The sequence below is a fragment of the Motacilla alba genome, chromosome 9 (genome assembly GCF_015832195.1).
Source record: "Motacilla alba alba isolate MOTALB_02 chromosome 9, Motacilla_alba_V1.0_pri, whole genome shotgun sequence".
Classification (NCBI taxonomy): domain Eukaryota; kingdom Metazoa; phylum Chordata; class Aves; order Passeriformes; family Motacillidae; genus Motacilla; species Motacilla alba.
The window spans coordinates 4,091,558-4,118,746 of NC_052024.1; the positions used below are offsets into that span (position 1 = coordinate 4,091,558).

The 27,189-nt window shown below is 48.8% G+C and overlaps 1 protein-coding gene across 3 annotated transcripts; it reads right to left on the bottom strand.

Moving 5' to 3' along the window:
- Positions 1-1,267: 1,267 nt before the first annotated feature.
- Positions 1,268-22,240, bottom strand: STK25 (serine/threonine kinase 25). Of its 3 annotated transcripts, none has more exons than XM_038145347.1 (12): positions 22,098-22,240; positions 20,707-20,822; positions 14,331-14,561; positions 13,180-13,236; positions 12,032-12,140; positions 10,658-10,815; positions 10,224-10,409; positions 9,532-9,677; positions 8,576-8,690; positions 8,212-8,283; positions 4,734-4,870; positions 1,268-3,380 (listed from the first exon to the last, which is right to left on the bottom strand). In XM_038145347.1, the coding sequence occupies exons 2-12, from the start codon at positions 20,734-20,736 to the stop codon at positions 3,341-3,343; spliced, it is 1,281 nt and encodes a 426-aa protein (XP_038001275.1). In that variant the 5' UTR covers positions 20,737-20,822; positions 22,098-22,240; the 3' UTR covers positions 1,268-3,340. The 3 variants fall into 3 exon arrangements, with proteins under 3 accessions (XP_038001275.1, XP_038001276.1, XP_038001277.1); XM_038145348.1 differs by having other exon boundaries at positions 22,102-22,237; XM_038145349.1 differs by lacking the exon at positions 22,098-22,240 and adding an exon at positions 21,964-22,091.
- Positions 22,241-27,189: the final 4,949 nt, after the last annotated feature.

The window sequence follows — 27,189 nt, forward strand, 5'->3', positions numbered from 1 at the left end:
CCAGGTTGCTCCAAGTCCTGTCCAGCCTGGCCTTGGGCTCTGCCAAGGGAAGGGGCAGCCACAGCTTTTCCAAGCAGCCTGTGCCACCTGAGCCTCACTACTCTCAAAAGGAAGAATTTCTTCCTACTATCCCATCTAAGCCTGTCCTGGCAGTGTGAAGCCATTCCCCCATTGTCACCCTGGAGCCTTCTCCAGGCTGGACAACCCCTACACTATGAGTTCTTCATGCTTGACCTTAATCCAGGGTAACACAGCCAGACTCCTGCCACACTGAATGCAACAGACCAGAGCTGTTCTGGTCCTGCTCCCTTCTCCCTGCTCAGAGCAGTGATTCTGTTACACCACTAAAGTCTTTCCCACTCAGCTGTAGCTCAGCAGCCGTGGGCTCCAGGCGTTGTGTGCCTGGCACAGAACCAGGGCTGGTGTGCCAGGAGCCAAGTCCTCTGCTGGGCAGGGTTAGTGCCTGGCTGGTAACTGTCAGAATTTCATTTTTTTAAGGCACCACTCCAATTACAAGCTGCACCCACCCACACAGCTCTGCATTCTTACTTGTGCTTCTGCCCTCCAGTTGCAGGTGAGGCCAGCTCATCACTACTGTCCTGGCAACAGCCTGCTGAGCTGAGCACTTGGCATTCAGCAAAATTCCCCCCAAAAGCACAGTCAGAAGTATATTTATCAGTTCCACTTCTTGGCTCCAAGGGAAAAACGATGAGGAGCACTGCAGAGGTGGTCGCAGCCTCAGCTGTGGCCTTCACCTCTGTTCCTGCCTGGGGAAGGACAGTCACAAGGGTTTAAACACAATTAAAGTGGTACCTCCAAGGTGTTCAGTGTCTCACTGAGGTCACACAGGCTCAGCCCCTGCTCATGCAGGGCCACATCTGTGTACTGGATTATCCCTGAAGATGGAGACTCCACCACCTCCCTGGGCACCCCCTGCCCCACTTGGGCCCAAGAGGAAGGCAGAGATGCCCTGGTGCCAGTCGACCCTGAGGCTAAAGACTGCAGATAATGAACAAACTCCAGCCAAAACCTGCAGTGCAGTGTGCTCCAGTGCAGGGGTATAGCTCTGCCAAGAGTGGGGGCTTCCTGGAGTGCCAGCAAAGACTGACATGCCTGCAGGTGTTATCCTTGCACACACAGCACAGGATCTGGCTCTGGGATCTCTGTTACAGATGGATGAGGAAGATGTGGGGGGAAGACCAAGAAGAATGCAGAGAAAAGCAGCTGGAACCAATCCTTTTCCCCCAATAACACAGTTACACCAGCCTCATTTGTTTTGTTGTTTTATTGAAAGTGGCAGATCCCTTTCAATGTTTTTGAAAACTAAACCCATTGTTGCTTTGGATACTGGGCGAAGGGGGTGGGGATTGTTTCCTTCAGAAAGTTTCCTCATTACACTGCAGAGCATGCGAGGAACGACACAGGTACCTTTTCAACACCGTTTGCTACTGCTGTGAACAGCAACTTTAAAAGCAGCAGGGGCCCTTGTGCTGGCCTGCAGCCTCTGCCTTCCCCCTCTCCAAGCCTCCTGGCTATACATTAACTTCTCCTCCTGAGGGAAAAGTGGGTTTGTTCTGTTCTTCCTAACTGCAAGCTCTGAGCTGGCTCTCACCACAGAACACTGCTCTGCATCAGAGAGCCAACAGCAGCACCTCTTCTCTACTGTACAAGTTCATAGTGTTGCTGAGCCTGGCTTTATCCAGCAGGATAGATAAAGGATAGTCATAAGGTAAAGAACACCATACACCAGGATCAGGGAACGTGTGGTCCCCCTGAGCTACTTGCAGCCCAGCACTTCAAATCTGCAGGTCTGAATCTAAGTACCAAAAATCAAGCCTTGTTTCTAACCAAGTGGCCTGTCATTAAAAAAATGTTGAACAGCTCCAGCCTTTGTTCTCAGTGGCTCTGGGGTAAGCCATGTCACCCACATACAAACACCCAGACAGAAAGATCTGGGTAACTGAGCTCTTGCTGATTTCATGGGAATCTCTTCTCAGTTACAGAGCAGCTCTCTAAGCAACCAGCTCTCAGGGGTTATTCTCCTAAGTCTATTTTTCTAGACCTTTAAAATGTACATTTAAGATCCATGTGCTTACCTGAATTAAAGATTTGTTTTATAAACTAGTGTGATACAGAAAGCAAAGCTCCTGGGGATGGCTCTGCTGGGATACCTTAAGCAGCCAAGACAGCAGCAGATGCTGAACTATCTGTGCTACCAACCACCACCCCAGCCTGTCAACTGGAGCAGAGCCCTGGCTGCAGCGAGTCTGGATCCCAGGCTGAAGGACGAGCAACAAAGGGAAGGCTGAGAAGAAGAGGGAGGCCTAGAGCAGCTTTTGGGAAGCCCCAGCCCTACCACAAACTGTGAGCATCCAGCTTATGTCTTCCTCTAGAGCACAGGATCTTGCAGCAGAAACTGCTCTGTAGCGTCCCTGTGCCCCCTGAACCAAAGCCCTGCAGCTGTTGTGTTCCCCCCTCCCCTTTTTAAACCTTCTTCCCCCTGTGGGCCTGCCCAGCTCAGACCAGCACTGACAGGCCCAGCCTGCCTGGCTGCCAGGAGCACCAGGGACAGGAACTCCAGCAGCTCCCACAGCAAATACACCCCTTTGCCTCCTGCTCCCTGGAGACCCAAGGCAAGTTCTGCTGCTGCCTGAAGTAGCTGAACTAAGGCCTAATACAAAATGATGTCCCAGAGCCAAAAAAAGAACAATCAGCAAACCCATCCTCCTATGAAATGACAGGCTGGGAAAGAGCAACCGTGTATCAGCTCAGCTGCTGCAGCACTGGAAAGAGTTGTTACTTGTGTGTGAAGGGCTTGAAGTGATCCTCCAGAACAACTGGAGAGCTGCTCTGACTCTCCCCGAGGCCCTAAACACCTGGAGAGCTTCCCAACATCCCTGAACTCACACAAGACTGCTCACAAACACTTCTTTAGGAAGGGCAGGAGACTAAACCCATCAGACTTGCCTGTGAAACATCTACCAATGGAAGAGAATCTCCCTTTTTCCAGCAGCCAGGCATTTACCAGAAACAAGCTGTGAATCAAACCAAGCCAAAATGGACACATCCATTGTAGGAAAACAATTAAAAACTGCATTGATTACATTGTAAAAACAATTAGACCACCCATCTTGGGTTCTGCAAAAGGTCTAAATTGTACTTGCATTGCAAACCCCACCCTGGGTCATCATGGAAACACGGCTAACATGAAGGCTCTGAAATGTCCTGGGGTCCATCACAATGTCACATCCAACAGATGGTGGTCTGGATTAGAGATGTAGTTCTTATGAAGCTGGAAAAAATCCTTCCCCCCTGACAGCAGCAGCAGGGAAGGTGAGTGTCAGCGGGCAGAGGTCAGGTGGTTCCGACTGTGTGAAAACCTGCAAGGAAGAGTTAACAAGGGACAGCTGGTCAGGCTGCCTGGCTCTGTCCCCACTCCCAGTGCCACTGCCTGTTTTTGCACTCCTGACAGACCAAACCAGCACTTTTAACAAAAAGCCAAGGTGGTTTGACACTTCTTCAGGCTTTCAAGATTCAGTTTCAACCTAATAAGTTTTCAGCACTAACGTTTTATGGTAAGAAAGCAAGCAGGTCTTTGAGGTTTTGCAAGCTCCCCCAAAAAACGAGTATCTTGTCTTTCTGCCCTGTCCAGCAGCGTTATTTCTAGGCTGACAGAAGTGAATGATGCTGCAACAACACCTGTTTGCAGTCACCACACATATCTACGGGCAGCTCCTGCTCACTCTACCTGACTACCAGTCAACCTGCTGGTCTAGTTGCCACAGTGGGGATCAGTCAAAGCCTGGATTCAATCTTGGCCATCTTTTCCAACCTTAAAGATTCTCTTCTATTCAACAGGTGTTTGAGTTACAAGGCACAAACATTAACCCATCAGAAAGAAATGCTTAGAAAGCCTAAGTTTGAGGGTGTAAAGACTGTATAGTTTGGGTTGTGTTTATAGGGGCAGCCAGAGCACAGAACAGCTTCTTTTGGTATGGTAAAACACTTCCAGCCTGCTAACCAGGGAGGAGCCAAATGTTAAGTTTCTCTCATGGCAAAAAAAGGGTGAGATTTAGGATAGCCTGCTGTGAAGGAGAGAAAAGCCAAATTCATGTTAAATAAAGCCTGATAAATCTGCCACCAGGTTAGCTGTGTTGGTATCTGCAACACATGGATGTGACTGGACTTGGTGTCAGCAATGGAGCCAAAGTTTGACCCAGCAAAGAACTAAATTCTACCAGACTACATTCCTTCACTGGTTTAATAAATAATTCTTGTCAGGAAAAGTACACTTTTGTGTGTACTTAAAGGTGGGCAAGCAGTGACTAGCTGCACGTAGTGCTTTAAAACACATTCCTTGCAATGAAACAGGTATTTATTAACAGAAACTTTCTATCCCAGAAGCAATCCCAATGAGATTTTGCATAGTCCTTGCAGCCTGGGTAAAGGGACCAGCAGGACACCATGTGCACGTAGATATATGTGCAAAATGAAGGGGAGCAGCAGCATCTTTCTGTGCCCTACAACATACACCTACACTAGAGAAACCTGTCCAGAGTGAGGAAAGGCTTCCGAGGCAAAAGAACTGTTGCCATTAAATGAAAGCAGTTACAAGTGCCACAGAGAGCTAGGAAGGTACTTTTGTCTGTGTGGACTTTGCACAGCTGTGAGCACAGGAGCCACGCGGTTTGGTGCCAGCTCCACCCCAGTTCAGCCTCAGGGCACTCCCTCACCTTTGGACCCGCTCCACCATGTGTGCTATCAGTTTGTCAGAGATGCCTGGGCAGGACTCCTCGGCCAAGCTGAAGGCATTCTCCAGCTCCTCCATGGCTCCCACGTTGCCTCCAGTCTGCTTGTGCTTATCTTTGAGCTGCAACCCAGAAACAGGGCATTAGGTCCTCATTTTGGTGCAGAAAGCACAGGTCAAGAAGCGCAGCACTGACATTAAGGCCCTTTCCCTCTTATTATGACTCCACCAGGGTGTAGGAGGGCACCCACATTCCACTTAAACAAACCAAAAAGAGCTCATTTGTAGGTCAATAAGGTAGAAGTCCAATGTCTGGGGTTCAAATTTGCCTCCAGGTACTCATGGCAATCAAAGCCCTTACCTAATAGGATGTATTCTTAAACTAACTAAATGTTGTAAGGAACGGATCAACAGCCCTGAAAACTTGTAACAGCACAAACAGCTCCAGGTGTATCTGAAGCAGTGCAATCACCTTTGCTGCTAATGACAGCCCAGCACCCAGACACACACACAGGCTCACAGGCAGGTTGGGCAGAATATACCCAGTGCCAGGAGTTAGTTACCACCACTTTTAACAACCACAAAAAGGTCATGAGTTGCTTCTAGTGACTGGAAGGCCAAGGCAGACAACTGCCACAACAGGGATCCTGAGCCCCTTGGCCTCCAGCACTCCTCTCTATGACAGCTTTACCCAGGGGGCAGGGGAAGAAAGTCCACACGCCAAGACCTCCACACACAGCACTCCCTCACCAGTTCACAGCTCTCATGGTCACTGCACTCTGACTAGGCCTCTACCTGCACATGTTCCCAGTTGTTAACTTGAAATAGCCACAGCTCTGTGGAGAGGGAATGCCTGACAGGCCACTGGTGCTGAGCCTGAAGGAGTCTGCTGCTGGAAATCCCACATTTCCACCCCAGCAGCAGTTCCCCACCTTCTTCACACAGGCTGCTGATATGACAGCCCCTTCCCCAGGGCACCATCACACAAGGAGCTGAACAACAATCAAGCATCCTGCTGAACAAGCAACATCTGGTCCAGGTCAAGTAAGCTCCCATTAGGCCCTGCTGATTAAAGGGCTTTACATAAGCCTTGCAGGTCTTTGCCTCAATTCTAGGATCAGCCTTCCCTGTTGTTGGAGCTCACCTTTTCTCAGAAAGCAGAACAATGTGAATGCTAATCCCCAGCTGCAGCCATTCCTGTGCACCAAGTCCCCTGCTGGGAACAAAGAGTTCCCAGCCAAAAAGGGCCACTGCCTCCTCAGTGGGGCAGCTGTTCCCTAGCACAGAGCTGTGGGAACAACCCACACACACTCCTGCTCAGCCAGAAGTGGCAGGGGCATGGAGGGCAACTCAGTTACTCATCAAGGATACAGACTTCTTAGGTCAAAAAGAGTTGTGATGCTATAGCCAAGGATTTGATGTGTACCTACCAAAGGCCGCCTGACTCAGAATAAGCACAGGGTCTGTCTCTCCTGGAGGTAAGGAGGCAGTTTATCATCAGCCTTTGATGCCAAGCCCCTGAACTTCAGCTTGCCCAGCAGCCTGTGATGGGAGCAGCGTGTGCTGTCTCTTCCCACTGCAGAAGAGCTCTCTGGAGGCTTGCAGGAGTTAGAGCACTGCACTGAGCTCAACCTCACCAGGCCCAAAAGTCATTTTACCTCCCTGCTCCACAATGCTTCCAGATTTGCAGCTGTCCACACCTGTTAATGACTCCTCGGGAGCTGTTTTCAGTGTTAACACCCAATATCACACATGCAGGGAAGGCAGATGAATGATTACAAAGAACATCTCGGTCAGAGTTCCATTCACAAAGCCCAGCTTCAGCCCCTTCAGGGAAAGAGGGGATCAAGCCTACCTGGTTTAAGATGCAATCATACAACAGTGAGGAGGACAAAGTTTTCAGTTCTACTTTCCTACCAATAGCAAAGAATAACACATGCAACCAGCAGCAAAGCAGATTTCCAACCTGGAGAAGTCTTCTTTCAAGGCCCCTCTACTTCAAACAAGACCCAGGATTTTTCCAAGACTGCCCAGAACCCTTCCTGCTCCTAATTTTGCTCGGTAAGATCTTCAGAGCCAGCAAAAGTCTAATCAAAGGCAAGGGGGATCAAAAAACTGGGGCAAGAGAATCAAGCCAGCAGAAATGAAATGTCCAAGAAGCCACTTCCTGTCTGGAACTGGTGCAGCAAGGTGAGTAAGGAAAAGCACAAAATGCATTTACAGTCACAGCCCTGAGCACTCTGCCCCAGGAGAGTCTCTGAATAGAGACCTAGACATCAGCGGTTGTGCTGCACAAACAAACTGCATCACAAACCAACATGGTTTTCATGTGGTTTCATCTCCTAGCTCTAGGTCTACAAGAGCCAGGTCAGTGGCCTCATGCTCTGACCTCTGAAAGTCAAGGTCTGTGGAGCACAGAGGGGCTGGTTAGATAAACTCCCAATTCCAAAGCAGAGTGGTCTCAAGAGCCTGCTTTTCAGAATGACCTCCAGTGCCTGCCATGCAGCAAACCCTCCTTCCACACAGCAGCAGACCTGAGAAAAGTCCAGAAACTACTCCTGGAAAAAGCACAGCTCTCTGCTGTACCATGTCATCAGGATCCAGAAGAGGAACTCCTCAGGACCAGAGAAAGGGTGTCTGTCACCAGCATCTCAAGAACAGAACCCTGACATGCAGCATCTAATTGATTTCTTCTAAAGCATAATCTCCTTTCCTACCCTTCTGCTGGAAAGAGCAACCAGAGCTCATAGCCAGCAGCCCCCTTATGATTATCCTCCTCTTCCCTGACAACATCCCCCAGCTGGAAAGGTGAGCTGTCACCTCTCTGCTGATAGACACTATCCTGTCATTAATGGCAGCTCTTACTCCAACTCCACATCCCCATCCAGACCACAAGGCAGGGGAACTGGGTCAGTTTTCTAAACAGATTTTCTCTGCCTGCCTTCCAGAAGCTAGGTGGCAGGGAGCTCCTAGGTCTTGGCATTCTGCCAATAGCAGTCTGTACAGATCAAGAAATGGTCTAGCACCCAGCAAAGCCAACTCCTGCTCTAACTCACCTACCTTCCCCTCATTAACTCTGCCATGGACATGCACAGTGACAGGCAGATCAAGTACCTATCTGCTCTAACAGGAGCTGCACTTCAGCCATGGACATCAGTCTGGAGCTGCCCAGGCACCAGCAAGCCTAAGATGCAGGTCAGAGATAGATACTCCTCTATCAGATCCTCACCAGAAAACAGATTACCAGAAGGGTAATGCCTTTCTTCCAAACACAAGTGTTTTCAGGAGAACACGCCAGGGACACACTCACTTTCCCCACATATGATCTAGCCCTCTGAACTGGTACAAACGCTTCAGAGTCCCTTAGCCTCTCTACACCTCCCTTCTCCAAATCCTTCCCATTTATCTATGTCAGGTATCTCTTCATCTCCAACCCACAGGGACACCAAGAAGTTTCTACTCACCTCCCCAAAAACTGGATGAACAAGTGTGGAGAGACACTGTGACCGTGGTTGCCTCTTGATGGGCTCAGTGGGCTGGAAAGCAACAGGAGAAGTTATAAGCAAGGCAAAAGCTGTGCAAGGGCACATGAAGTACTCAGCCTTTGGTGAATTCACAGCACCTCCACAGCAATCTCATCGCCAGATCTTGGGAAAGCCACAAATCACAGTACCCTGACGATGCGGAGAGGCAGCTCTGGAGCACCAGCCCTTGGTGCCAGACTGAAGCAAATTTCAGACAGAAGACAGGTGCCTGGTGGCTTCCCCAAGACACCCAAAAGCTCATGCTAGTTCAGTCCACTTCAGAAAGACCAGACAGCACACAGACCTTCTGGGAACCATGAAGAGCCATTCCTTTGTGCAGCTTGCTCAAGGAATTGGGGCGAATGGTTGGTGGGAATGTCCAGATTGGACCCTGGTCTCCATCCTCTGCATCTCCATCACTGCACATGAAAAGGGGAAAGTCAAGACTCAGCTCCATACACTGGGGGTTTGCCCACACTTCCCCAGAATCACAAGTTCTCCCCACCTGACAGCCATATTGCTGCAGGCCTTCAGGCTTTTCCCTATCCCAAAAAAAATTCTGAAGAGAAACCACTTCAGTCTCTACTACACCTACACAGCACCAAAGAGATCTGATCTAAGAACTCATCATGTTTCCAAATCACCACATCACCTCTCTGATCCAGCCAGCTTGAAGAAGTTTCTAGTGCTAGTTAAATATAGGAGAATTTCAAGACAACCCAAGCTCACAATGCAAGGGACTAGACTTAAATGGCATAAGCCAATTTCCCCGAGTGCTTGCTCACTTGAGTGCTGCCACAGGTGAAGAGCAGCTCTGTGACACCATTCTGACAATGAAGTGCCCTTTCCCCACCCAAGGCCCATAACTTGACTGTCCTGCATGGCAGTGCAAAGATTTACCCCTGAGTACACATATACACCAACACAGCCCTTGCCACAGTTACTAAAGCCTGGAGCTCTTGTAGTTAATGAAGGGTACATGAAATACAGGCAATAAGAGCCTTGTTCTACTGGTTACACACAGACTAAATGTTTTGTGCCAGTACTCTGATTCCTTACACTCAGCAAAGAGGCTCCACAGGTTAGGACCAGAACAGAGTCCCACTGAACAGAAGGTAACAGCCTGCCTCTTCAGGCAGCACTCACTCGCTCCCACAAAGCTCCAAGGTAAGACCTCAGGTGGGAAAAAGACCTGAGCTGTTTGCAGTAGGCTGCCCTGGGGCAAGCAGGGGCATCCCTCCATGCAAAACATGGACGTACATATCGGAGTCACCAGAACTGGAATCCTCTCCGTGGCCCTCTGACTTCCAGCGTTTGAACCGATCGATCAGCTCCATGAGGAACGAGGTTTTCTTGGTGTAGCGTGTGATGAACTTGTGCTTTAGCAATTCCTTAGCTGTCGGCCTCTGGAGCAGGTAAGAAAAGCATGTCACATCTAACCATCTCTGCACACTAAACACACACTAAACACACACTCACTGACTTCTACTGGAACCACAGAATATGCTGAGCTGGAAGGGATACACAAGGATCATCAAATCCAACTCCTGGCCCTGCACAGGACAGCCTCCAATCCCCAACAAAGTCCCTGAGAGTGTTATCCAAATACTCCTTGAACTGTTGGAAGCCTTGAGGCCATGACCACTGCCCTTAGGAGCTTATTCCAGTGCCCAACCACCCTCTGGGGGAAAAGCTTTTCCTAATATCCAACCGAAACCTCCCCTGACACAGCCTCATGCCATCCCCTTATGTCCCACTGCTGGTCATCAGAGAAGTGATCAGTGCTCGCCCCTCCATGTCCCCTCATGAGGAAGTCCCACCAGGCTCACATGTCCATCCTGTAAGCTCAGCAATTCTCTCTCTCTGTGATTCTGGAACTTTCCTTCCTGTTGAAGGCATTTTTGACCTCTGCTGGCCTTTACCCAAATTCACAGGTGGGCAGCAATACTCACAAATCTAGGATCCTTATTGAGGCAGGCTTCCACAAACTCCTTGAAGGGCTTGCTGTGGTGACCCTCAAGTGTTGGAGGGTTGTTTTTGGGGATCAAGAAGAGAACCCTCATAGGATGCAAGTCAGAATTTGGAGGCTCTCCCTTTGCTAGTTCAATGGCTGTAATCCCAAGGGACCAGATATCTGCCTGGAAAAGAGAAGAACACAGAACAGCAAGGAACAATTCTACAACATGAATGCACAGTTTTAGGACAGCTAATTACATAAATCAGAGGGGGCATTTCATGTCTAATACTCAAACTTCTCCAGCAGACTCTGTATCATAACAGAAAAGAATAATTCCTGCAGTAAGCAGCACTTCCAACCCCTGCTTCTGTCCTAGCACCACCTCATGTATAGTAGCTCCAAGCAGCAATCCTGCTGCTCCCAGCTCACCTTGAAGTCATAAGCAGACTGTTTGATGACCTCTGGTGCCATCCAGAATGGAGTTCCCACAAAGGTGTTTCTCTTGATTTGGGTGTCTGTCAGCTGTCCAGCCACCCCAAAGTCAGCCAGTTTCACATCTCCTTGTTCTGAGAGCAGCACATTGGCAGCTGTATGCACAAATAAGCAATTAAGTCTGCTGGCCTCTGAATCACCTCCAGCCCACACAGAACTGAATACTGAGCAGAGCCCTCCTGTGGGATGGATCCTCCTTCACCTCAGAGATAACCCTCAGCCTGGATTTCCAGCCTCAGACCCATTCTCATGCTTTGAACTCCACTGGGTAACATGGAACAAGCTCATGCACGTTGTTGGATGAGAAGTGGAATATTGCTAAGGAATACTGCTTGCAGGGAGTAGATGTGAAGGGCCACACCATCAGTTAGATGTGACTCCTGGCCACACAGAGAAGGGAGGGTAACAGTCCCTAATGCTCTTGATTTTTCCTCCAGAATGGCATTCAGCACAGGTTAAACAGCACATCCTTCTAAAGAGCTCAAGGCCTGCTCTTGTACTAGTTCCCACTCACCCATAAGACCGTAACATTGTGCAAGTTTGGGAATAGGGGTTTCATTCTGAGACCCTACCTAACAACTTTCAGCACTTCCCCACCACTCCTACACATCTTGCAGCGCTAGAAACATGCAGTCTCACATACACAACAAAATCTTTTCTCCCAACCTCCCTGCATGAGGTTTCTGTGCTCTGCCTGCTCACACCCCTCCTGCAGTGGGTCAGAGCAGTGAGCATCAGGCCCAGCTCCACAGCACTGTCCCTCCATCCTCCTGCAGTGCTTTGATGCTCTGGGCTTGCTGGGACACTGCTCTTTGAGAGGCCAGCTCTCGACACTACACGTGGCCAGTTACTATAAAAAACAGCAGCAGGATAAGCTGACACAAGCTGCCCTGATTTTCTAGGGCTGTGAACCCTGCGTGAGGACAGCTCACTCCTGCTGTGAGCTCCAGCCACAATAACCAGCACACACACCCTTGGGGGTCCAGCAGAAAAGCAAATGTCCAGACACAAGTCAGCTAATATCTGAGCATGCCTTTCATTGCTCTTCCACTTCAGCTCCCTGACTTGTCCAAACTCCAAGTGCCAGAGGAGAGCTACAGGTCCTCACTGTTACTCTAAACCCTAAAGACATGAAAAGCCTGAGTTGTAATACAGTGACAAGCATCAGATTCAGAAAACAGCAACCCAACCAGAAAAGCAGCACTGAAAAACAGTCTTTGAAACCTTGCAGATCATGGTGAATAAAATACGTCTGAATATTATGTTACTAACATCCATTACAAGAAAGGGAGCTGAGCTCTCCAATCTTACCTTTGATGTCTCTGTGGATCTTCCTCTCTGAATGTAAATAATCCAAACCCTTTAGGATTTCTCTCAGGATAGTAGCTATATAAGTCTCCTCCAGTGGTCCTGGCTTCAGCTGACAAAAGGCAGAAAGGTGACTTAAAAGAGACTGACTGATGCTTTGGATTTTCCAGGCTCTCAGTTTGTTACTTGGAAACCTTGGCCAAGCAGGTGGTACTCAGCAGGAAGCACCTTCTTGCACACCTGATTTAGGTGCTACAAGCAGAATGCTGGTGTTTGCACCTGGCAGCATTCAATGGAAAAACTTTGGGGGATTTTCTGCTAGTCTATCAGTCTGTTAAAGGTTTCCCAAACAAACAGCAGTTCATTTCTCACTTTGGCCTGAAAATACACTGGCCAACAGAACATTTTAACAGTTTCTCTTGCACAGGTCTCTCTGCCAGCATGCAAGTACTGAATTTCAGCCTCTGAGATATCAACCCTCAGGCTGTGGAGTACTGTATCAAAGCTCTTCTCCTTTCCATCAGTTCTCCTCTAACCAAGTCCTGCCTTCTCAGTGCAACAACTGAGGTTCTGACACCCAGATAACTTCTGCTGATGACAGCCCTCCTCTACACCTTCCTCCAAGTCACTGTAGCCCCAGCAGTTTTCCCCACATCATTAGTTACCTCTCTGGAAAAAAGGGCATTATTGTCCTAAAGAGAAGAGAAAAATTCTGTGACAGAATACAGTGCAGTGGACCTTTGCCTGTGGGTAAATTCTGCATTTGTATTCTCTCAAAATTTGGGGTAACTTAATCACAGACCATGTCTTTACTGAGCTGTGCAAGCACTGAGCAATATCATGACTCTGACTAGGTGAAGTACAGATTTGCACTGCTCAAAACCAACTGGCTGTGCTCACTTTTCACTTCACTGGCTCTTTCCATCATACAGCAGCACAGCACGCTGGACAACAGTGCTGGGAACTCCATGAAACATTCCCTCAGTCCTGGGATAAGCATAACCAACATGTCTGTCCTGCACTGCTTACCCCTTGGGCACAGGGCTGCCAAAATGATGGAGTGTGGTGAGTGAGTGTCTGGCTTATGGGCATTTCACAAACCAAGTCTTCAGTCAGTATTTTTCATAGTCCAGAACTTGCCACTTACTCACCAAATCCAGGGCTGAACCTCCTCCCAGGTACTCCATGATTATCCACAGCTTAGTGCCCTGCAAGCAAGAGCACAAATCAAGAGCCATGACAGTAATAAAAGCAGACAGAAAAGTGAGACACCCATGAGGCAACAAGACACAAGAGCAGTCCTGTACACAATCCAAGAGATGCTGCACACTGCAGCTCTCAGGGGCTTAAGGAAGGAGCCCCAAGCTCCCTATTTTCTGCTGACACAGCATTACCTGCCTCCAGCACAGTTCTAACTCTCAGTCTGCAGTTTTACATGGGCAAGTGCCCCTACAGGTACCAGACTGTCCAGCTCACAGATAAGCTTATTCCCAGGCTGGAGCCCTTTAACATTTCTCCAACAGCTCATCCAGCATAAATCCTTCTTGGCAATGGCAGGGGAGCATTGCAGCTTTTGATCTCATTAACAGAGCTGCCAGCACAAAGGGTACAATCAGCAAGACACTCTTACTCCTCAGAGAACAGATTCCATGCTGAGGTTACAGGGTCCCAACAGAAGATAAGCAGCAGGTCCATGAAACTACAGCAGAAGGCTGAGAAAATGCATTACGGCCATTGAAAAATAGAGGAGGAATATTCAGGACCCAAAGAGCTCAGGAACTGTTTGCTGCAGTGCCACTGTTACATTCATCTCCAGCAGCCAGCATGCATGGGCCACTTCTGATCAACACTACCTCCACTAGGGATTCCTAAACCTGCTCTCAATGGAAGCAGTATTAGTAACCTTCCAGAGACTCAGTTCATATTCTTTTCACCATTTCTGATGAAGCAGTTTCAACCTCCTCTTTTTTTCAGAGGAATAAATCCCTCAGGGGTACTGCCTTAAGACTGTGTTATTCTGGAAAAGTATTCCATCAACTTCCTTTCCAGAACTGTCAGACCAGGGAAAGTTCAGTCACCAACAAATAACTTGCTCTCCAGTGAAGTGCCCTGCTCTTGGTACCACGAAGTACAGGGCACCTCATTTCCACCTGCCGAGCAAGTGCCTTAAAGCCCAGTGTGCGAGCCAGAACTGTTCCTGCTGCCACTCACACGTCACTTTGCAGTGCCATGTGCCACCATCCACAGAACAGCCCTTCCCATTCCCAAACTACTGGCAAGGAACCACCACGGTTTGTCCTACCTTCAAGTAGGAGCCATAGTACCGGGTGATGTAGGGACTGTCACACTGGCTAAGCACTGTGATCTCCTGCTGAATGTCCTCGATCTCATCCTCAGCCTCCTCCAGATCAATGATCTTGATAGCAACCACTTCCTTGCTGCGGTTGTCGATGCCTTTGTACACTTCACCAAAGGATCCCTTGCCGATCCGCTCCAGCTTGGTGAACAGCTCCTCAGGATCCACCCTGGAGTGCTGAACCATGAAGCAGAGATATGAAAATTCCATTAAGTTCCTGGGCTGCAGAGCACTACACATACCCATACAGCTCATCTCTGTATCTGTGCACCTACTACCACGATAAATTCACCTGGAACTCACATATCTTAAACAGTCATGGAAACTTAGCACAGAATAGATCCAAGATTAGAACTGAAGAAACCTTTTCCACAGACTTTCCAATCCTGCAGATCTCAGTAGGGGAGGAAAAGGAGGGAAGCCCAGCATGAGAATGCCAGCAAATATCACTATGGAAAGTGTCAGCTCCATTGGGACAGGGCTGCTCAACTGCAGGCACCAACTGGTGCCAAAGCAGCTCCACGAGCAAGCATCTGTTCACACTTCAATACAGACCAGCAAGGGGTACCAGAACCAGCTTTCTCTTGGAGATCTGATGAGAAAATGGGCATAAGCAAGAGGCCATAAAAATGTTTCCCTAGTTAGCCTTCATCCACTCAAAGACTGAAATGATTAGAAAGATCTGCACCCTTCCCTACTTGTCTGGAGGGTGGGTGAAATGCTACAGTAATATGAAATCACATTTACTGTCCTCTCTGCTGCAGCCTGATTTCCAGGCAGCTCCCAGCCCAGCTCTCCTCAGATGTTCTGCAGATGGAGCCTCACATCTTTTGGAAGTTCAGCAGCAAGGAGGAGGCAGGAGAGCAGAATGGACACTCCATCTTCCTGACCTGCTTTTCTGTACCAGCCTCTTCTCTAGCTGGCACCCTCAAATGCAAAGGCAAATAGCATCTCCTTCATTAGATAAGCACATCAACTAGGCAGTTACTAACAGAGAAATACTGACTTTTTAACAGCAGCTGCACGGGTAATTTTTTATTAAGGCGAGTATGGGTAAGAAAGGGAATAAATCACAGTTATTTTCTCATGCTATTTAATTCAGTCCACCTGCACACCAGGAGGTCCTTCATGCTACTAAAATGCTCTTTGTGGTTAGTTTTTTCTGCCTTTTTTTTTTCAATAGTTCGAAAAAAACCCTGGAAAATATGGCCTGACCTTAGGAAGCAGCCAAGCCATTAGAAGGAATTTTCCACACCCAGAACTTCTCAGTCTTACCTTCAACACATCACCCAGTGAGAGTGCTCTCTCACAAGGGCCTTGAGCTGGCAGATTTTATCAGAGAACACAGAGGCTGCATTTTTCCATCTCACACCATATTCTAGCAGCAGGCCATCATTGAGCAGCCCAAGGTGCTGCTTAATGATTAAGCCAGTCTGTCATCACAGGTTGTTTGCCTTCTGTGCATTGCTGTAAGCCAGGCCCAGGTGAATTTTACAGGCAGCTCACTCAACAGGATTTCCACACAAACTCCAGCCCAAGATACAGAAGGATAACCAAATATCCTTTTGCATCCATAGCAACACCCAGACAGGCTGTACTTTGAACAAATGCACTGGAAACAGACCAGAAGGGATGTTCAGAGATAAGAACTGGAGATGCATGGCAGAGACTGGAGAGAGGGAGGTGAGGGGAAGAGGATTTGAGCTTGAGAAATTTTAGGGGACAACATGAGAATGATGACCACTGGCAGGGAGAACAGTCTGACTAGTCCAGGCTCACTACAGACCAGGAACAGTTTCCAGCTGTTGACCAGCTTGGAGGAAGGGGCAAGAAAGTGCCCCAGACATTACTGTGCACAGTGACCCACTGCATCCTAAAAATGCCTATCAACATATCAGCCACTCCCACACATCAGGGAGAAGGGAGAGAAAGCGGATCATCTCCTAGAAGCACCTGCTCAGCTCAGAAAAGAAACACTACCCACATGAATACTGCAGGGAAGCAAAACCTCAAGAAAACATTCCTCCCCTCCCATGTAACTTTTCCATGAGGGAAGAAACAGCAAGGCGAAAGCAACTGCTCCCCCCTCAGCTTGCTAGGGCACATCAGAGAATCAGGACTGATTTCTCCAGATCAAGACATCAAACATAAGAGCACTGGCTGTGGCAGGCAGCTTTGGAACAGCCACCACTTCATGAGGCAGGCTCTGTAATCATGGACAGCTTTGTAAACAAGCTTCCAGACTGGGATGTTGGTTTATCCTGTTCTCAATAGAACAAAGGAGTTCAGGTAGGTGTGGTGAAGGAGACAAAGCTTCTGACAAGCACAAAGAAATTTTGCCCACGGGACTCAGGAAAACCACGTAACTGATGGGCAGGTGAGACAGGCCCACTCCCAACTAGAGCGGAAACATGAGGACACTTTGTTTGTAGTACTGGATTTACTTTCCCAATACTGACCTGGAAATGCTTTAGGGCTCACAGGTGACAGGGCAGGAGTCTGACTCTGTGGAGGGCCTGAAGATGAACATCCCTTGATGCACTGGCCAAAACTGCAGGAATCAGACCCAGCAATAAAAAGAACCCCGGGAACCAGCACAAGGCCAAGAGGTACAGGGTCATTCCAGCCACAGTTACACTGTTACACACCAGACACTGATGGAGGAGCACAGTTTGCTGATGAATTTCTTCCCTTTCTGTAAACAGGGAGGAGGAAACAGGCCCGTCCCCAATTCAAGCAGGTCAATGGGTGCTCAAGAGCACACCTTGTGAACTACCATTGTGGACAGCACAGAAGAAATTGCCAGGTGGCATTTTCAGCAGCTCTGAACTTCCACAATAAACTAAGATGTCCTGTCTGCAGGACATTGTTCAAAAGCCCTTGTCAACTAAAAAAAAATCCAGTTTGAGACACCACATAGTGACCTGTGTTGACAAACAAAAATGCTCAGATCTGTGGGCATAGAAGCCTCAGCACTCATCAGACAGCAGCACAAATGCAGTTCCACCAGGAATGGAGAGCTATGGAACTGCACTGCTCTGTCAGGAGAGAGAAGGATGCACTCTATGAGCCTCTTCCCTTCCCCAACACACCTGCAAAGCACCATGGTGAGAGGTGTGACAAGCACCATCCCTCCCTCTCCTAAACATGACTTATCTCAGTACCAGTCATCTTGTCAGAGAACCACCCTGGAATGGCTGGAAATCCATCTTCTGGAATTGCAGTGCTACAAACACATCCGGAAAACTTCATTAGTAGAAGCAACAGAATCCAGATGAAATGCTTTATACCTGCTCAAATGAGCACAGATAACCCAAAGCAGCTTATTCGGTCCTGTCACCTTTGCAACTGCTCACCAGCGTGGGTTCTTCCCATTTTTCTTCCACATTCACAGAACCCATCAGAGCTGAAAAATGGAGCTCTAGGTCAGCAGCAGCTGCACCTTGTTTTCCTACTGCATGGGAAGCTATTAAGGGATGATCACTACATTGTAACTTTTTCCTTGGCTGACTGCTTGTTACACAGCAGCTCTGAAGCAAAAAGCCTCGCGCTGTTCCTCTCCACTGAGAGCAGTCAGGCAGGCACTAGAGACGGCTCAGGCAGGCCTGGGAGGGACAGCACACAATGCACCAGCTCAGCTGCAAGTGCAGGAAGGGAATAAGTATGAGAGGGATGATGACAATTTCCTGGTAATGTGCTCCACTTCTGCCCTCTGGGATCCAATCTCACAGCACAGGAAAGAAGGATGCTCTGTCCTGACAGGTGTGGGAGTGTTTGCCATCCTGACTGATGATACCATGTTTTAAAACAGACCAACTCGCTGCAGCCATCAGCTATCAGGAATTGCAGTGTGTTGTGAGACAAGCCCGGCAGTAACACCAGCTGCTTCATGGGGAAAGAATGGTTTTGGCAGCTCTGCCACCTCCAGCTGAGACATGATAGCCACAGTCTTTGAGAAGATGCGGATAAGTACTAGAGAAGAAGGGTAAGTATCTGCCCTCATTTCAAAGCTACTGCCTGAAAAGATAAGCTGCACATTGGGAACAGAAGCAAACACCATTTGAACCAGCTGAAGATCTTCTCTCCGGGTCGTGTCCAGCTGGATCTTACTTTCAAAATATTCAAGAGCAAGAATCACGCCTGCATTTGTTGCAAAAAACACTGAGGGTGCTTAAACTCTTTTGGAAATGAGAACTCCTTAATCTGGTGCAGGTTGGAATTGGAATCACTGTTCGTGTGGGAGAGCTCTGTAACAGAAGATTGCCAAGGCCACAGTACTTTATGAGCTGAAGCTGACCAGGAAGGTGGCAACTTCAAAGGGTTTATGTGGAACCACAGCCACACGTAGAGTTATTTCTGACTGGAGCACTTTCCAACCAGCCAAACAAACAAACAAACAAACAAAATTTTGCTCTGCCAAACAGAGTGGAAGAAGGAAGTTGGTTTTGCTCCTCTCTCCTTTTTCATCTGCTCCTCTCTTTCCCTCATGGCCTCCTCTGCTCCCCAACTTCCCACCCAGCACGATGAACACTCACCTCTGGGCTACCAACAGTCTCTTTGGTGAAACCAGCTTCATATCTTGAACCATTTGAAAGCTTCCCTGCCTGTATGAAATCTGTGCATAGCACTCTGCAACTGCTAAAGCCTGGGACTGTTTTGAATTTCTGGAGTATAGAAAAGAGGGAAGTTTGCGTTCAACACTTTGAAACACTGTTTGTCTGAAACTCCCAACTCTCTTCACAGACAGTATTCTTTTGCTTCAGGAGACAAAGCATTATGTAGCCAAAAAAACCTAAATGGCTCCTCCAAGGTCAGGTAAGGAACAACAAATCTAGAAACAGAGGTCAAATCAGAGCTTTAAACATAGTAACTGACACAAATACATCCCCTGGCAGATAGAGCTTCAGACCAGGACCAGAGGCCTGCAGTGCTGCACGTTGAGAGCACAAGAGAGCCAAGGAAAGAGAGGAGACAACCAGCTGAGGCAGGGAAATGGCAGCACAGAAGCAGAGCAGCCCGGGAAGTGGCTTAAGGTAACTCTGCTTCTCAGTTCTGGTGCTGATGGGCAAAAACAAGTCAAGCCTCTGACAGCCCAATGCAAGCCTTAGTCTCTTGATTTTCACAGCACCTTCCACTGCTCCCTAAATCCCAGCAGAGAAAACTTCAGGCCAGTTCCTACTGCCCTCCCAGCAAGTTACACCAGGGATTCCTGAAAAGACTGGAGGAATGGACAACACAGATTGGTTTTCTATTCCAAGACCAGACAGTCATGGGATGACAGGGTCTGAGAATGCCTAACATTTCCATAATAAATTCAGAGCTGAAACCACTAGAATGCTGATAAGCTTCAAGAGTGAATGCTGTGTACAAAAAAAGCTTCAGAGCAACCTCCTCTGCAGCTACACAACTGTTTTCAGCCCTAATCAGACAGTATCCTTCCCTTTCTCTCCCTGTACAGTGACTCAGCCAGGCATTATATTTACATTTAATTCCACAGTTGATGTGAAAGACAGCATGCAAACTAAGGTGCACTGCAAATCAATTTTATATCAGTAAAGGTTCAGAGAAAGCATTAGCTCAAACCACTAAAGCTTTTAGTAATTCTACACCTAGGAGCAGAAGAGAGTAATACCCCAAAACATGGTTTAAGAAGACCTGTGCTCAGTATTGACATCTGCCAATAATCAAACACACCTCACAACCAAATTCAGAGGGAAGAAGATGCAAGCCAATACTGTTAATGTGGTTTAGCTTTCAGTCCCAAATCCTGGCATCATCTTTCCACACTCCTCTTGTGAAAATGTCATCCCAACAGCAGCATTTAACCACATCCATGGAGGCTGAGATCTCTAGGAAGAGTTATGACCCAGTATCAAATATCACTGCCTCTTATGCAGCAAGGCTACAAGCACCATTTTTCTGAGACTAATGGCATGAACACTTTAAAAAGGTATGTCTGGCAGGGCCAGCATGCACAGTTTTTCTGCTCTCATTTCCAGACTTCCCCTTCAAAAATATTCAGAAAGCCAGTGCTCCTGTCTCTCTAAAAAGAACACACTTAATCCCAGAGAAAGGCTCCATAGTGGGTGAAGAATTCACTTTCTGTATGGCTGGCAACACATCATTATCAGCCCAACACCAGATACAGAGTCAGAAACAGGTCAGTCAGCTAACAGGAGTAAGCTGAGACCTGTGCAACAGAGATAAAGAGTGGCAAAAAGTGATTTTCTGGTTATTTGTTTAAAACCCTTGTATCAAGAGCAAACACCATTATGTAAAACCTTGAAGAGCGTTTTAAAACAAACTCTTAATCACCACTTACCTGGCTAGCAAATTCTCTCAGGTGAGCCATGCCTACAGGATGGGGTTTTTTGCAAAATCAGGGAGGATTAGGATGTTGCAGCACAGCAGGAAAGTGATGATTTCTCCACTGGTCAACTGTGACAAGCAAGAATATACAGCTCTCAAGTGAGGTTCTTGGAAGCTGGCTCATTCCCCTGAAGAGTTACTGGCATCTTTTTTCTCTCCTTGATCTGAAGTGCTCCTTGAAGCTGCCAACATGTTCTAAGTATGCTAGGCCCTCCTTGCACTCTGCATTTCTCAATTCTTTACAGAAATGCCTTCCAGATGTGTCAAGGAACCGCACTCTAATGTTACACACTGACCAAGTCCCCGGCTCCATTTTCCCTGCCATCACCTCAGCACACTCCCCAGTATTACAGCTAACCCCACAGTACTTTTGCCTCACCACCACTCCCAGCATCTTTCCCAGCATCATCCTCAAACACTCCTTTCCTCCTGCTCCTCCTCAGCAATCCCCTCACTGACAGCACTCCTCTGCTCCCACTGTCCCCGCTACAGCCACTGGCAAAGCTCAGCTGCTCAGCACACACCTTCCTCTCCAGGGAGCACCAGCGCTGCACCTCACACCTTCCTCTCCAGGGAGCACCAGCGCTGCACCTCACACCTTCCTCTCTCCAGGGAGCACCAGCCCTTCACCTCACACCTTCCTTTCCAGGGAGCACCAGCGCTGCACCTCACACCTTCCTCTCCAGGGAACACCAGCGCTGCACCTCACACCTTCCTCTCTCCAGGGAGCACCAGCCCTGCACCTCACACCTTCCTCTCTCCAGGGAGCACCAGCCCTGCACCTCACAGCCTCCTCTCTCCAGGGAGCACCAGCCCTGCACCTCACACCTTCCTTTCCAGGGAGCACCAGCGCTGCACCTCACACCTTCCTCTCTCCAGGGAGCACCAGCCCTGCACCTCACACCTTCCTCTCTCCAGGCAGCATCAGCCCTGCACCTCACACCTTCCTCTCTCCAGGGAGCATCAGCCCTGCGCCTCACACCTTCCTCTCTCCAGGGAGCACCAGCCCTGCACCTCCCCGGCCGCTCCCCGGTTCTGTTCTGCCCAGCGGCCCTTCCCTGCACCCCAACAACAGCTGAGCCCGACCCAGCCCGGCCCCTCGGCCCGGCCCTCTCCAGGGCCCCCGATCCCAGCAACCCCCGTCACGGTGCGGCCCCACAGCTGCCCTCTACCCCCACTCCCGTCACGGACACCTCGTCCCGCCTCACACCTCAGAGATCTCCCCCTCCCGCGTTCCCCTCGCCATCATGGGCTACTCGGCGCGCCCCGCCCGGCACCCTCACAGTCCCTCTGAGGCTCATCGCCGCCCCGCGCAGGCCCGCCCGGCCCCGGGCGCCGCCGCACCTACGGGCAGCGCCGCGCCGCCGTGGGGAGCGCCATGCCGGCCCTGGCGCACGGAGCCGCCGCCGCCCCGGGCTGCCCCGCGACACCAGGCGCGGCGGCGGGCCGGGCGCAACAACACGGCGCGGCGGCGGGGGAGGCCGCGCCGCGCGGCACGCCGGGAGATGTAGTTTCCACCCCGCGCCACCAGGCAGCGGGACCTAGTCTCTGGACTGCAGTACCCAGAATGCCCCGCGCGCGGCGGCGGGGCGGAGCCGTAGGGCGGGGCGGCGGCGCGGGGGCGGATGGGGCGGGGAGTCCTGAGGCGCGGGGGGCGGGCGCTGCCCGGCCCAGCGGCTCCGCGCCCCCCGCGCACTGGCGGGAGGAGGTGGCGGGACAGTCGGTCTTGTGCTCCCAGCCCGGCCTCACGGGGCTTTCCTCTCGCTGCCCTTAGGGGACTGTGCCCGGGAGCCCCTCGGGTGACGCCAGGCAAGCCCGCCCTCAGGTGTTCTCCTGCCCGCTGCTCGTCGTGAGGGAGAGGGGCTGTCCCCCCGGTGCCCCGGGACGCCAGGCCGCGGGAGGAGGCGAGGGGAAGGGACGGGAGCTCCCTTGTGGCCTCGTTCTCTGCGGGTTGGGTTTTCCTTCACGCGCTGTAATGTCAGTGCCTGATTCACGTTTTTCAAAGGAAGGAAAAAGAACCAAAACTGCTTTCTTAGTCTCTTGCCAGGTAGCTTTAACGCTGGTCCTGCATTGCACCGTGTGTGAGACCGCATCTGGAGTGCTGTGTCCGGTTCTGGCCCCTCCGTTTGGGAAGGATGTTGAGATGCTTGAGCACGTCCAGAGGAAGCGACAAGGCTGGTGAGGGGCTGGGAACACAAACCCCGTGAGGAGCGTTTCAGGGAGCTGGGGTTGTTCGGCCTGGAGAAGAGGAGGCTTAGAGGTGACCTTATTGCTCTCTACAACTTCCCAAAGGGACGTTGTTCACAGGTGAGGATCGGTCTCTTGCACCAGGCAGCAGCTGACAGAACAAGAGGACACAGTCTCCCGCTACCCCAGGGATGGTATAGGTTGGATATTAGGAAAAAGTTTCTCACCGAAAGAATAATAAAGTACTGGAATGCTCTTCCCAGAGAGGTGGTAGAATCACCATCTCTGGATGTGTTTAAAAAAAGACTGGACGTGGCACTTGGTGCTATAGTCTAGTTGAGGTGTTAGGGCATAGATTGGACTCGCTGATCTTAGAGGTCTCTTCCAACCTCATCATTCTGTGATTCTGTGATTCTTGAACAAATCAGGCACAGGTTTGTGGCGCTGACACACAACACCTTTATCACAACTGATATCAACTTTATCAACTGATATCACTGCTGCTTCTAATGGGGAGCTGGTGCTGCTCTGAAGCACAGGTGACCTCTGGCAAGAGGAGCAAGCCTGGTATGAAAAATGCGTATTTTATGATTGGCTTTTCACAAATATTAAAATGAATGTTATATGTGTTATGTTAGAAAGTTATGCTGTATTAATTTTCTTAAGTAGTGTGTTAAATATAGTTTTAAGTTATTACATAATGTTGAAATAGAAACTATCCTATGTTAGATACATTTTTAAAAAAGAGGAATGAGGTACTCCCACCGAGATAGCAGCCACGGGACACCGGAATCTTTCAGAGCAAAATAATTTATTGCTCACTTATCAGAAGAAAATAACTTCTTCCCACCTCACTCAGCCCTGAAGACGCCGTCAGGATTAAGAGGAAGAAGTTGACACTGACCTGACAGAATCCTTTGTTGGAATGGGAGTTATGCATAATGTATGAGGTATATGAATATGCAACAGGCTATTGTTTTTAAATGTTAATCCTCTGTTAACGTGGGTCCTTTTTTGGGCTTATTTTGCCCAGAAAGAGGTACCCAGACTGTCTGTAACTCTTTGTTTTTATTGTCTCATATTGTCCCAAATCCTAATTGTCCAAATTTTTATTACTCTAATTATATTACTATTTTTATAACCTTGTTATTACTATTAAACTTTTAAAATTTTTTAAACAAGCGATTGGTGTTTTTCACACCTGGGACTGTCGCTGCACGAGCAGATGGGTCTGGCAGCAGCCAGCACTCCCCCACATTGCTCTTATTCACGCCTGCATTGCCTCCCCCATCCGTCTTCCTTCTCTTTGTTTCTCTGCCCCGGATCAAATCAACCAGCACTTTGAGGTACCTGAGTGAAAACATCAAACAGATAGAGTGCAGGTATCAAAAACTCCTGCAGTGAGATTCTGGTTTTGTATTTAGATCAACTGTGCCTCGCTGGAAGGTTTGCACAAAGCTCTTGCCTGCAGGACCCTTGGCTTGCTGGAGCTGTGAGTTTATACCTGCAGGAGCAGGTATAGCCCCCCCAAATCAGACCATCTGCTCTCATAAACAGCCCTATTCCAACGTGCTATCTTCACCATTCCAGCACGGCACCTTTACTTAGGAGATCTACGAACAGACAGAGATCAAAGCTTCATGTGGAGCAGGAAAGGAAGGAGAGTGAAGCTCTGCTCTGGTTCCACTGCAGCAAGGACCAAGGGGTGAACTGCTCTCTGTCTGAGTCCCTGTGTCTGTTATTTAATTCGACCCCAGTGCCTCAGCTCTCCACCTCTTGTCACATTAATTTCAGTCATTAGTTTAGCCACTGTTGGCATGAGGCTGAAGGGCAGCAGTCTTACACTAATTAATGTGTTATTAAGTCTGAACAGACACACAGGAGCACCAATGAATTTGTTTTGTCAGTTCAGGATAAGTCTTTCATGAGGGTGATTGTCATGTGGGGTTAGCATGGCAATTCCTTCTGAAATTGCTAAAGCCTCCTCAGGAGCACAGGACACAGAGGGGTTCAAATGTGGGCTGGTGTTTTTCCTCATCTGCTTCCTAGCCTGTTTCTCCATGGAGGGGTCAGGAGAGACTGTGTGTGGGATTTTGGTCAGTGTTGGATCATTTATGGATCAGCAGCTGGTCACTTTGGACACTGTGGTTGGGACAAGCTGAGCTACCGGCCTGGAGACGATTGCTCTGTTGTCAGGCAGCTGTTTCTGGGCCTGTTTTGTAGGGAGAAGATTATTAATGTGCTCAGAAGAATGCAGAACAAATGCTGACCCCGGGGAAGCAGGTGTGCCTGACTTCTCCACGGTTGTCTGTGGCATGTTTGTATCCATCATCACCTCCATTTGATTTCCAGAATGTATCAGCTGGAGCCAAAATCTCACTCCCTGCTTTTCAGTTAGTGCTGTATTCCTAGCAGGCTAGCTCTCTCTCTTCTTTTTCTTGGGTTTTTTTTTCATTTATTTTAACTTTAACAATTGTGACTACAGAACAATCATACCACAAGTTGTGGATGTGTATAGACATAATTTTTACTTAAAATTTTACCTGTGCATTGCACCATCTACCTCCACTGAAAGAAACCCAGTCCCTGCCTCGAGGAGATCCATGTTTGGAAAAAGCCAGCTAAGCAAGTGCAGAAGAGGAGGTATTTCAGCTAGAGGAAAGCACCAGAGAGTGAATTATGTGCTGGAGTGGCCAAGACTTCAGTTGCTGAGTGTTCAGGGTTACAGCTTTCACCTGGCCCTGGGAAACAGGGCTGTGGGAAAGGGAACTTTGGGCAGGGCTGTGTTGTCTCCTGCCTCTGGCTGTCAGAGTAAGCTCCTTCTGGATCTGTTGGGGTGATATGGAGGATTACCTTGTTCCTGGAGCAGGTGGGGATGACAGGGAGTCCCCTGTTGTTGATGGAGCAGGTGGCTCTCAGAGCTCAGCCAGCCTTGCTGCTGTCCCTTTCTTCTGTGCTAATTTTGATGCTGCTGGTTAGCCTTTGCCTTCACGGCAAGTATGAGTAAGTTCTTACCTGTCCTTACCTTTGCTTCACAAAATTTTAGGATTTTCATGCTTTCGGGGTTCCTACTCCTCTTCCCATGTTTTTTAAAATTTTAGGATTTTCATGCTTTCGGGGTTCCTACTCCTCTTCCCATGTTTTTTAAAATCGGTGAAGAGCTTTGAGTAGGGACAAGTCAAACACCTGCACCTGTAAGCTCACATATTTGCTGTGTGTGCTGAGTGGCTGCCTTAGCCTTGATGCTGTGGGGAAATCAAGCTGAAAAACAATGGCATCTCTTGTATGGGGTTTCTTCTTTCTTCTATTGATAGGGTTTCTTACTGCTTTTTAGAAGGTATGTCTTCTCTATTGTATGATGTTTCAAGAGGAAAGATTGTTAATTTTTTTTCTTCTCCCTTTTCTAGTTCTTTCTGTTAAAGAGATTAACCTCCTGAATAATAATAATAATAATAAACCTCTTGGTTAAAAGCTGGTGACATAAAAAATGTAGTATTTAAATAAGTCTTCTGCTCAGCACCCAGCCCCTAAACCCCACATCAATTATGAAAGCTACTTACAAGTAAGCTGTGCTCCAGTCCCCATTCCCATGGCAAGTTTTGTGTGTCCCATGGAGTCTGCTTTTTTCTGTCCACAGAGCTGGAGCCTTTATCAGAGATGTGTTAGTCAAAATTGCTAAATATTCTCTATTAAAAAAACCCCAATTATTTCAAAAAATTGACTTTTTTTGCTGGCAGTGTGGAACAAACACTGCTTGAGATAACCCTTATAATGCTGACATAAAAGAGAAACCTTGACCCAGGACTACAGCTTTGGCCCAACGAGCTGACACATCTGGCTCTGTTTCTGTGCAGTCCAGAGAAGAGTGTCAATAGTTACAAGAAGTTGCAATGGTTACTTTGACTGACACGTTCTTAAATGTCCCACTAAAGTAACTCAGCTTTTCCTTTTTGCTATGGAGTGTGTGGTGAATCACCAGAGGACCTGTAGCCTTCTCTCCTGATGCTCCCTGCCCTCTCTCTATGCTTTGGAGAACAGGGAACTTTTCAGCAAGATATCTCAGAGCTGCCTTCCTACTGGAAGGTAAAATGCTGCAGCTGTGTTACTGTATTGCCATCTCTTGCAGACCTGCTTGGGTCAGAGAGAAAAGGGGTGAGGGGGCGTGTGGGTATGGAAATGTGTGGTAAGACACAATCCTATGGGCTTCAAAAGCCCTCTCAGACCATTGGGTCCAGCAGCTGTTCCCCCA